The 12,439-nt window shown below is 44.1% G+C and overlaps 1 protein-coding gene across 2 annotated transcripts in view; it reads left to right on the top strand.

The window, feature by feature from the left end:
- Positions 1-3,986, top strand: part of IZUMO2 (IZUMO family member 2) — a 45,352-nt gene extending 41,366 nt beyond the window's left edge. For both annotated transcript variants that reach the window (XM_063092207.1, XM_063092208.1), the window contains one exon: positions 1,902-3,986. In XM_063092207.1, the coding sequence (XP_062948277.1) occupies positions 1,902-3,766 (1,865 nt within the window). In that variant the 3' untranslated portion in view covers positions 3,767-3,986. The remainder of the gene's footprint in view (positions 1-1,901) is intronic.
- The last annotated feature ends 8,453 nt before the right edge of the window (positions 3,987-12,439 follow it).

The following is a 12,439-nucleotide window of genomic DNA, read 5'->3' as shown; positions in this document are numbered from 1 at the left end:
CCTAGTTTGGTTATTTTCTGGAAGGATTCACATGAGTCAACAAGTTGTACTCACCGCTAAAATTTCTCATAGCAAATGTAATACAAGGACAGTAAGAACAAATATTCAGATACTCCTCAACTTATGAAGAGGTTACATCCTGATAAACCCATCATTAGTTGAAAATATGGTATAAGTCAAAAATGCATTTAATACACCTAACCTACTGAACAGCATAGCCTAGCCTAGACTACCTTAATCATCCTTAGAACACTTAACATTAGTCTACAGTTGGGCAAAATCATGTAACACAAAGCCTGTTTTAGAACAGAGTGTTATATCTCAGTGTAATTTGTTGAATACTCTGCTGACAATGAAAAACAGAATGGTCATATGGGTACTCAAAGTACAGTTTCTACTGAATGCATATTGCTTTTGCACCGTCGTAAAGTTAGAAAATCATAAGCTAAACCATCATAAGTGAAACCTTCATAAGTTGAAGACTGCCTGTATGGTCAAGTGTAGGCTTCCAAGTCATTCCTCTCTCTGTGAGGGTCATGTGGACATGCTTTTCTCTGCTGTATTAGTCTGTTTCAATTGCTTATAACAAAATGCACAGAATGGGTAATTCATAAAGAGGAACGAAATGTATTACTTACAGTTTCTGAAGCTGGGAAGTCTAAAGTCCATCTGGTGGTGGCAACAGTGACCCAGTGGTCTCACATTCCAAGATGGTGGAAGCAGAGAGAGGAGAGAGACAGACTCTCCTCTCTCTTCATTTAAAGCCCTCAGAACCACGCCCCTGACCACCATTTTTAATCCATTCACTACAGCACGGTCTTACAGTCTAATCACCTGTGCAAGGCTCCACCTTTCAATTACCGTAATAGGATCTCCCACCCTCTTAACAGTTACAGTGGGGGCTAAGTTTCTAATACATAAAATTTAGGGGACACACTTCAAGCTTCAGTGAATTTTGGGGGAATATAATTCAATCCACTATAGCTACCAATACAAAACCATTAAGATACATGTGAGATGTCTTCACACAGGGAATCCCACTTGAGTCTTAAGAATTCAGAGTTCTTGAAGAGGGCCGGTCACATATGCTTATACCTGCTATATGACCAGCCATGGTGAGGACCCCAAACCATGCACCAGGTGCACATCGGGAATCTTCATATCTGAGGTCAATAGTGCTGACAACCTAGTACATCTTGACCCATGGTCTTGAGCATATAGAAAAGCATCATGAACCAGTAACTGTGTAAACATCCCAGGAATTTAATCCTCAGAACATGGCCATGGGTCATTACCATGGCTTTGGAGATAAATAAAAATGGAGTAAAACAGACCTTCTGTGTTAACTCTTTCCTTGCACCCTCCCACAAACATGGTATGGGAATGCCTATGTCATTTTCACTTGCCAACCTTGTATATTTTTAATATTTTCCAACCTATAAAGGATAAAATGGCATCTTAGTGATTTGATTTTTTTGTTATTATCACTGATGTTGACCATCTTTACATGTATTTATCAGCCATTTATTTTTTTTCTGTGAAAAAAAAATATTATTTATAAAAAAAATTTAAATGTTATTCTTCTTTGTCTATTTATATTCTTGCCTCACTATTTTATTAGATTGTTTTTATCATTTTTTCTTATTGGTTTGTAAAAATTCATTATAAGCCATGGCTGATTAATCTCCGTGCTCATAAACTGTTGTGCAATTTGGTTCTCTTCACTTTTAGTACATTGAGGACATCCTCCCAAGTCAGAACATGAATCTGTCTACTTCATGCCTTTTAAAAGAGCAACATAAAATTTGAAACCATTCTTTTTAGGTTTACACTGCCAGTTCCAAATAATCAACTTCCCTTGACCTAGGACAGATGATATTTGTATTTTCCATTTCTTTCAGACTTGGAGACAAGCTCTGTAACTACTCAGGAGACACCTCCAAGAAAGAGCATTTCTGAAGAGTCATATTCTCTGTTGGAAGGAATTTTGAGGGCTGTGCTTGGAGATGCCACGTTGGGAGAACCCCAGGCATGTCGACATCCATTGGAGGACCCAGGAAAGGAGGCGAGGCATTTGAAGTGTTTATTTGCTACTCCTAAGGGAGACACCTCTGAGGAGCAAGGCCTCAGATATACTGAGCTCAGGAGGGCCTCAGCCCTCATTAGGAAGCAAAGAGTGCCTGGTGGAGAGAGGCCCCCGAAGTGGAGCAGGCCACAAAAGAGCTTGAAATACCAAAGGACCTTCATGGAGAAGAAACTATTTAACTGCATAGAATGTGGGAAAACCTTCATTTACCATTTAGACTATATTCTGCATCAGCGAATTCACACTGGAGAGAAACCCTACAAGTGCGACGAATGTGGAAAAGCATTCAGCAACAGCTCATATTTCATTCAGCACCACATCATTCACACAGGAGAGAAACCTTATGCCTGCCATGAATGCAGCAAGACCTTTACTCAGAGCTCATCACTTACTGAACATCAGAGGATCCATACCGGAGAGAAACCCTACAAATGCAAGGAATGTGGGAAGGCCTTCACCCAGAGCTCGTCCCTCATTAAACACCAGCAATGCCACACTGGGGAGAAACCCTATAAATGTGACCAGTGTGGGAAGTTCTATTCACAGGTCTCTCATCTCACCCGCCACCAGAAAATCCACACAGGGGAAAAGCCCTACAAATGCAGTGAGTGTGGCAAGGCCTTCTGTCACACTTCCTCCCTGACCCAACACCAGACTATCCACACGGGGGAGAAACCCTACAAATGTAATGAGTGTGGGAAAACCTTCAGCCATAGCTCATCCCTGACACAGCACCAGCGAATCCACACTGGAGAAAAACCCTATGAGTGTGCTGAGTGTGGCAAAGCCTTCAGCCACAGCTCTTCCCTGACACAGCATCAGAGAATTCACACTGGTGAGAAGCCTTATGAGTGTCACGAGTGTGGGAAGGCTTATACACAGATTTCCCACCTCATGAGGCACCAGAGCATGCACATTGGGGAAAAGCCCTATATATGCAATGAGTGTGGAAAGGCATTTAGTCACACCTCCTCCTTTACTCAACACCAGACAATCCACACCGGTGAGAAGCCCTACAAATGTACTGAGTGTGGGAAAACCTTCAGCCAGAACTCTTCCCTCACACGCCACGAGAGGATTCACACTGGGGAGAAACCCTATGAATGTAAAGTTTGTGGGAAGGCCTGTACCCAGATCTCCCACCTTATTCAACACCAGAGTATTCACACTGGAGAGAAACCCTATGAGTGCAGCAAGTGTGGGAAAGCCTTCAGCCGGAGCACTCACCTCATGGAGCACCAGAAGATCCACACTGGTGAGAAACCCTATAAGTGTAAGGAGTGTGGAAAAACCTTCAGTCACAACTCATCCCTCACTCAACATCAGAGAATTCACACAGGTGAGAAACCCTATGCCTGTAAGGAATGTGGGAAAGCCTTCACTCAGAGCATCCACTTGATTCAGCATCAAAGGATTCACACTGGAGAGAAGCCCTACAAATGTAACAAGTGTGGGAAAACCTATACCCAGATCTCACACCTTCTTCAACATCAGAAAGTCCATACTTGTGGCAAACGCTATGCATGTAAAGAATGTGGAGAGGGTTTCAGCTGGATTTCATACCTTGCTGAACATCAGAGACTTCACACTGGGAAGAACACTTACATCTGTGATGATTTTGAGAAAGCCTTTGTTTGGGGCACACGACTTGTTGATTATCAGAGAACTCATGCTGACTAGACAACCTAAGCATGCAACAAACTGGCAGCTGTGCTGTGAGGCTCAGCCCAACCTTCATCAACATGTACCTAGGCCAGGGTGGGCCCGTGGCTCACTTGGGAGAGTGTGGTGCTGATAACACCAAGGCCCCAGGTTCGGATCCCATATAGGGATGGCCAGTTAGCTCACTGGGAGAGCGTGGTGCTGACAACACCAAGTCAAGGGTTAAGATCCCCTTACTGGTCATCTTTAAAAAAAAAAAATAAAGTTACTTTTTTTTACTTGGTATAATGTGGCTATTTTCCCATGACAATACAAAATATACACATATTATGCATATTACAGAAAAATATATACATATGTATGTATATATGTATCTTCATTTTCGTAACAGGATCTAGCATTTATTGAGCACTTAACATGTGCCAGAAACTGTTCTAAGTAAGTTAAAATAACCCAACGAGGTGAATACATTGTTATCTAGTGTTTCTATATGAAATTAAGGCACAGAGAGGTTAACTGACTTGCTCAGGGTCACCCAGCTGGTAACTAGCAGTCCTGAATTTGAACCCAGATGATCTGGCCCTAGCACTCATATCACAGAGGACGAAGAACATCACAGGCAGAGGGAACCACGTGTATGAAAGAGCTGGGCATGCTGGAGAAATGGTTGGAACTCCCTGTGGCTAGAGTTTGACTCAAGTTCAGAGACTGGAACAGAGGTTGGGGGATTCAGTTGGGTCCTGCTTGGAAAAGGCTATGTGTGGTAACCAGGAAGCCATTTTCAAACTTTTCTTCAAGATCCAATTTAAATCCCTCTTGCTAGGATGTCTTCCTGGAATTGCCTTCCTGAATTATTATATTTACCGGTTTATTATAAAGGATATCACAAAGGATACCGATAAAGGGATGCATAGGGCAAGGTATACAGGAAGGGGCGTGGAGCTTCAGGGCCCTCCCCAGGTGTGCCACGGTAAAGGAACCTCCATGTGTTCAGCTATCCAAAAGCTCCTGAATCTTCATTTTTAACAGCTGCATAATATTTAATGCTAGGGTTTCTTTAATTTATTCAACTAATTCCTATTAATGGACATTTTGGTTGTTTCCATTTTTTCCCATCACTGGTCTTTTATTATTGGACACATTTGTAAGCATGTCTATGAGATGAATTCCTACACATATTCTGTGGGATCATATAATGCTGCATTTAAAATTTTCCTAGTTATTGCTAGTCTTCCAAAAAAAGGTTGTATGTATGGTTTACATGACTCCTGGAAGTGTATATGAGGCCTATTTCTCTGTTCCTCTACTTCCTTCTCAAATATTTGGTATTCGTTATTTTTTGAACATTTTAAAGCTGAGAGGTAAAAATGTCCTGTTGATGGTGAGATGAATGATCTTTTTATGTGTTTATTGATGTTTCGTATTCTGTGAATTGCCTGTTTATGTATTTTGCCCATTTTTAATTGGGCATTCTTTTTGTATTGGTTTGTAATAACAGCAAGTCTTTATACATTATGCATATTAACCCTTTGATATATGTTACTAATATTTTCTCCCAGTTTATTTCTTTTTCAATTCTGTTTATGGCATATTTTGTTACACATAATTTTTAAATTTTTAGGTATTACAATCTATTTTTATTTTTCTTCATAGTTCTTGGGCCTACGATCATGCTAAGAATGGCCTTCCTCACCCCCAAGGTTATAAAGAAAAAGTTCTCCTGTATTTGATTCTAGTACTTTTTTTTTAAAGACCAGTAAGGGGATCTTAACCCTTGACTCAGTGTTGTCAGCACCACATTCTCTCAAGTGAGACACGGGCCGGCCCTCTTTTATTATTTCTAAAAATTAAAATTTTATTTCATCTGGATTTTTTTGTTGTTGTTTATGATGTGAAGTAGAGATTTACTATCAGCCAAAAGTATTCTGCTTGCTTAAGGAAGAAATGAAATTTATTGGCTTATGTAATTCAAAAGGTTCACCTTCAGGAACAGATGGATCCAGGTGTATAAGTGACCTGTCAGCAATCCATTCCCTCCTTCTCTCAGCTCTTTTTTTTTTTTTTTTTGGTTAGATTCATTTTCTGGCAGGTTCTCCCCTTATGGTAGCAAGGTGGCCACCAGAAGCTCCAGGTTTATCTCCTATCAACTTGGCAACCCAAACAAAGAAAGCAACTCTTTCTCTTATCCCTCGCCCCCCCATTCAGTAAATCCTATCAACTCTTCCTTCAGATGTTGAATTTGACCACTTCCCACCCCTCTCAACATCTCCCAACATCTTCCCCTGCATGGACTGTGGCAGTCGCCTCCTCACAGGTCTCCCTACTTCTATCTTTGCCTCCACACTGTCTAACCTCAACGTAGCAGTCAGAGGAGTCCTGCTAAAACATAAGCCTATCACATGACACTTCTGCTCCAAGCCCTCAAGCAGCACCCCACACCTCTCCCAGTAAACATCGAAGCCCTTCAAGTGCAGTCTGAGCCCTGCTCGGTCTGGCCCCTGGCCCCTCTCTCACAGCGGCTCCCCCTTGCTCATTCTGCTCCAGCCACTTGGGCCTCCTTGCTCCTTCCCACATGCACCAGCACTCCCATCTCCCTACGTTTGCCTTAGCTTTTCCCTCTGCCTAGAATTCTATCCTCACAGATGTCCACATCGCTTCCTCCCCACTTTTGGATCTCTGCTCAAAGTCCCCTCTCAGAGAGGTTTTTCCTTAACACCCTTTGCTATGGTCTGAATGTGTCCCCCCAAATTCACATGTTGAAACCTAACCCCTAATGTGATTATTTGGAGGTGAGGCTTTTGGGAGGTGATTAGTTCATGAGGGCAGAGCCCTTGTGAATGGGATTAGTGCCCTTATAAAGAAACCCCAGAGAGCTCCCTTGCCCCTTCCACCATGTGAGGACAGTGAGATGACGGTCGTCTATGAACCAAGAAGCCTTCACCAGACACTGAATCTGTTGGCACCTTGATCTTGGACTTCCCAGATTCCAGGACTGTGAGAAACAGATTTTTGTTGTTTATAAGCCACTCAGTCTATAGCAGCCAGAATGGTCTAAGACACACTTACACTCTTTTCATTTATCTATTGTCTCTCCAACTAGAACATGAAATGAGCTACATGGGGATATTTTCATGTGTTGTTCCCAGCTGTATCTCCAGCTCCTTGGTCAGTGCCTGGAACCTGGTAGGCTTCAAGAACATTTGTTGAATGAAAAATAAAATACCTCAAAACCAGCCACCTTAATAACACCTTGAATTACAGTAGTTTCCTATTGGCTGCTGTAACAAATTACCTTAACTTGGTGGCTTAAAACAACACAAATTTACTGTCTTATGATCCCAGAAGAAGATCCAAAATGGGTTTCAAAATAGAAAGCCTAAAATGGGTTTCACTGGGTTAAAATTAAGGTGTTGGCAGGGCTGCGTTCCTTCTAGTGGCTCTGGGGAATAATCTGTTTCCTTGCATCTTCTGTTTCTAGAGGCCACCTGCATTCCTTATGGCCCCTTCCTCCATCGTCAAAGCCAGCAGCACAGCATTTTCAAGTCTCTCTCTGACTTCGACTGTCCTGCCTCCCTCTTATAAGGATCCTTGTGATTACAATGGGCTCACCTGGATAAACCAGGATCATCTACCCATCTCAGGATTCTGAATTTAATCACACCTGCAAAGTCCCTTTTGCCATTTAAGGCCACATATTCATAGATTTCAGGGGTTAGGACATGGACATCTTTGTGGGGCCGTTATTCTGACTACTACACTCTCCCTCTTAAGTTCTAATTTTCAGTTTATTATCTTAAATTTCCTAGAGACAGGCCGGCCCGTGGCTCACTTGGGAGAGTGCGGTGCTGATAACACCAAGGCCCCGGGTTTGGACCCCATAGAGGAATGGCCGGTTGGCTCACTGGGTGAGCGTGGTGCTGACAACACCAAGTCAAGGGTTAAGATCCCCTTACCGGTCATCTTTTAAAAACAAGCAAACAAACAAATAAATAAATAAATTTCCTAGAGAAGTTCTATATAATTTTAAATATTTCCCCCTACTATTTCAGTGGGCTTTAAATTATCATTATACGCTATACATATAATCTGGATATTGGCTTTCATTTTGGAGGCATATTCCACAGCTGGGGCTTATGTTTCTGTGTCTCATTATCTTAGCACATATACTAGGATATTTTGTTAGCTTCTGCAGACCCTGTGGTTGATCTCCAATACTGAGTCCCCTTTTCATCCTTGCCAACAAAACCACTGTTTTATTCAGATGTGGGCTAGTATTTGCTTGGGGAAAATGGGCTCCACCCACCTTGCCCCCAGGTCCTCAGACTTGTCATGATACTCCCATGTTCTGCTGTCAGTGATTGGTCCAGGGATTGGCACATGGCTCCATTCATGAGCTATGGGGCAGGGGTGGTTGATGGTCAGAAGGATCCCAGAAAAGGATCTTCTCTTCCTGATATAAAGGGAGATGGGCAAGGAGAAACCTTTGACTTTTCTCCCTCCCCACTTTGAGTGTTGTTGAGTAAAGGCATGATGCAGGGAATGCAGCAGCTATCTTAAGTCTATGAGGAGAAAGAAACAGTCCTACCGTGGTTCAGCTGCTCAAATAACCAGCCCTGGAACCCTGTTCATCTGAACATCTTGCTACATGGGAAAATAACTGTCTGGAAATAAATGTTTAACCTGCTTGTTGACAAGTGCAGAGTGTTACTTGCAGCTAAAAGCACCCTGAAGTGTAATTCCCTCATCCTACTGTATGCAGCCATGCGTGTACCTTCTCGTTACCTATCCCAGCACTTTTGGGCCACTTCCTTCTCAAGGTTCATCCCCCTATACAAACGTAGTAACAAAGAACAATGGGATTTTGAGTCTAACAGAACCTAATTTCAAATCTCGCCTGTGTCCTTGCCTTGCTGTCTTACCAGTTTCCTTATCCTTTTTTTTCTTTTTCCAGTTTCCTTATCTTTTAAATGGGAATAATAGGACTGTATTAGTAAGGATATTTCGGGTTTCAAGTGGCAGAAAACTTAACTAAAAATATCTCAAACAAGAAAGATAATTTACTGGCTGAACAGCCAAAAGTACTAAAAGAAAAGCATTTATCCTGTTTAACCTAGGATCACATGATGCCTTCAGCTGGGAGTAAAAAAAAAAAAAAAAAATCCCCACTCAAACTGTCACAAACACCAAGAAGAAGAAGCCTACTTTAAGGGCAAACTCCACTCACTATTCCTTAATATTCCTCTACACTTCTCTTGAGATTTATATTGTTTTTATTTCACATGTATGCTCTCAAAGAATTATGTTTCTTGATCCTACAGTCCCCCCTTCATTTCTATCTCAGCGCCTTGCCTGTTTACTTCATAGCACTTGGAATATCCAATTACCTGTCTTGTATTTACCGCCTGCTGCCTAACGCCCCGTGTGTCTTTCACCGCTGTATCCCCAGCGCCTACAGCACTGCCTGGCACATAGCAGGTTCTCAGAAAATAGGCACCAACTGACTGATTTACTTCCTCAAAGGCTGAAGCCATTCCCGTCCCTACCAGCAAGGCAGGAGAATGGTGCTTTCCCCACAACGTCTTTAAGACGTTGTTTTATTAAGGCGTTATTAAATACAGGTTTTAATTTTGGCCAGATAGCTAAGTAAATATTTTTTCCCCTTCTTTTCTTCTCTTCCTGGGGATCTCCTACTCATGCCTCAAAGCCTTATTCAAAGACCCACCCACCTCCTCTGAGAAATCTTCCCTGACACCAACTCTTTCAGTCCCGCCCTGCCCAGTTTTTCCTCCTTTCCTTCTGCTCTGATATACGTTTTCCATCAAGTTGTATGACCAGATCACGCTGTCTTGCTCTGCAATATGAGGCCCTCGCCTAGAGCCGGTGCATAGCCAGTTGCCATGGAGACGGGCTGGTGCGCTTCCAGAGTTGACCGTTGCCTTGGAGACGGAACTGGGGGAGTGGGGTGGGGAGAGTGGCTCACAGAACGTAACCTGTGATTGGCCGAAATGAAACGACGGCCGGTGTAGCCGCTTTCTCCTCCACTCCGCAAGCGGAAGCCAGGAAAACCCCTGACACCGTGTACCCCAAGCGAAATCGGCCTTGGACGCCAGGGTTCCCTCCGCCTCCGCCGTCGGAGGCGCGTCTGGCTGAGGAGCCCAAGTCTCGCGAGATTCTGGGAATTGCAGTTCGTTAAAGAGGCTACGCAAGAAGCTGCGCACGCAGCGGCGCTACCAACGTAGATATTGCCTGTCGGGGAGTGAACTTTGCGTGAGAGGTTGACCCACAGTTTAAAGCCCCAAAGCCCTGGCACTTGAGGACCCAACTGTCTAATGACACTTCACTTTACTCTCCCCATCTTTAGCCTGAAGAGCGGCCCCGAGCAGTCTCGGCGGTTTAGGTCACAGAGGGGAATGGAAAGGTGCGTGAATGTGGTGGCGGCCAATGAGGCTGCAAGGACATGGCTGGCGCGCGGCCCAGAAGCAGGGAAGGGCCGGTGTTAGAGACGGGACAGTAACGGGGGCGGAATTAGGGGCGTGGCTAGAAGCCGGGCTAGCGCGAGGATTGGCTGAAAGAGGCGTGGAGGGTGGTTGTTGCCAGGAAAAGGAGCGGGACCTCAGGTAGGCTGGCACTGAGGCACGAGTGGACGGAACCCACTGAGGCTTGTTCTGAGAATCCTTAAAACCAGTATCCTTCTTGAGTATACCGGGAAAACTGAGGCCCAGAAAGGGGAGGGGACCCTCAGGTTCGGTAATTCTCTGGAAGGACTCTGAGAACTCAGGAAAATTGTTACACTCATGGTAACATTTATTACAGCTCCAGCGGTCAAAACCCCGGGCTGGGAGTCAGCAGACCTGCGTCTAGTCCTGGCCCTGCGGCGGGCTTCCTCACTCGTCGCGCTGCCCCTTCTGGGTTTCGGACTCCCCACGTGTCCAGTGGGAGGTGTCTCTCCGTGGCCGCAGGGGCCCGGGGCCACTAAGCCACAGACCCGGCGCTGCAGGTGGAGTAGGTGCGAGAGAGTCCTGGGGTTGTTGCGGCCAGGAACTGAACCCACAGATACAGATGAACAACTGTGTATTTATGCATATTCTGGTAGAATTTCTTAATTCAAAGAATAAGGAGAAAAGGAATGAATAGGTAGCAAGCTTTTCATCTCTAACACACGTTGCTAGAGAAGATGCCAGAATAATGTCTTCAAAATTCTAGAGAAAATCATTTGAAATCTGGAATTTTTATAACCAGTCAAAACATCTCATGTATGAGAGCAAATTAAAGATTTTTTGGACATGCTGGTACTCAAAAAATCGAGCATACAATCTTTTTGAAAAAGGAAATTACTAGAGCAAAAGTTAAAAATCCAGAATGAGGAAGACATTGGATGTAAGAAACAGTGGAACCAACCTAGCTTTGTGATGAAAAGAAACCTCAGTATAATAGCTGTATGATTGGAAAGCAATCAGTCCAAATTATAATTGAAGGTCAGAAGAGTTTTTGAAAAATATCTTTAAGAAGAGTTACATAAACTATATGATTCATAACCCACAAGTATAACTGCATGGGGTGAGTTGAAATTATATGTCTTCGAGACCTTGATTGCAGCCTTTGTGAGCTCTGGAGCAGAGGACCTACCTGGGCTTTTGACCCACAGAGTGCCTCAGAAACTCCACCACCAAGGAAGACCTTCACTGGATGTGTTCCCTGGACTTTGGACTTATCCCAGCCTCAGAAACTAACTCTGCAGAGAGTCCACACCAAGAAGAAAGTTCTCACCAGATGTGTCCCCTGGGACATGGACTTCCCAGCCTCCAAAACTATATAAAAGTTAAATTGGCGAAGGAGATTTGATGAGCTTCAAGCTACTATAACAGTTTCTGGATGAGTAGGGTGGACCAAAGTGTGCAGTCGCCCAAGAGTGTGAGCGGAGGAGCCGGCGACAGCAGCGGCAGCGGCGCCCTCGACACTGGCGGCGCCAGCGGTAGCGGCGAAAGTGGCGGCAGTGGAGGAACCAGCAGCAGCAGCAGCAGTGGAGGACCCAGTGGTAGCGGCACAGCGAAAGCAGCACCGGTGGTAGCGGCACCAGCGGCAGCAGTGGAGGAAGCAGCAGCAGCAGTAGCAGTACACCTTGCGGTACCGCCCCGTCACCCAGCAGCCTGGCAGAGTCCAAGCTGACCAGGGAGGTGGCTCCCAGGAGAGGCCCAAGACCTGAGGCAACCACACACGCAAAGCACTAGTGGCCAACTGAGTAGTCACTGAGGTAGCCATACCAAATTGGCAACCACAGCAACATCTTAGTAAGTCAATAGTGTCAAACCTGTGGACTGTGAAATCCCCTGCCACAATGAATAAACATCAAAGAAAAGATACCAGAAATATGAAAAATCAAGAAAGTACACCACCCAAAGATAATAAATCTCAAGCTCTAGATCCTATAGAACAAGAAGCCCTTGAAATGACTGACAAGGAATGTCGAGTGATAATTCTAAGGAAACTGAATGAGATACAAGAAAACTCAGCTAGACATCATGATGAAATGAGGAAAAGTATACAGGACCTGAAAGAGGAAATGTACAAGGAAATCAATGCCCTGAAAAAAAATGTAGCAGAACTTGCCAAACAGAAGAAGTTATTCAGCAAAATAAAAAACACAATGGAGAGTTTAACCAGCAGGCTTGTGGAAGTTGAAGAGAGAACCTC

Source organism: Cynocephalus volans, chromosome 3, assembly GCF_027409185.1.
Source record: "Cynocephalus volans isolate mCynVol1 chromosome 3, mCynVol1.pri, whole genome shotgun sequence".
Taxonomy (NCBI): Eukaryota; Metazoa; Chordata; class Mammalia; order Dermoptera; family Cynocephalidae; genus Cynocephalus; species Cynocephalus volans.
Note: the sequence above shows the minus strand (reverse complement) of the source record. Positions and strands in the feature narration are given on the sequence as shown.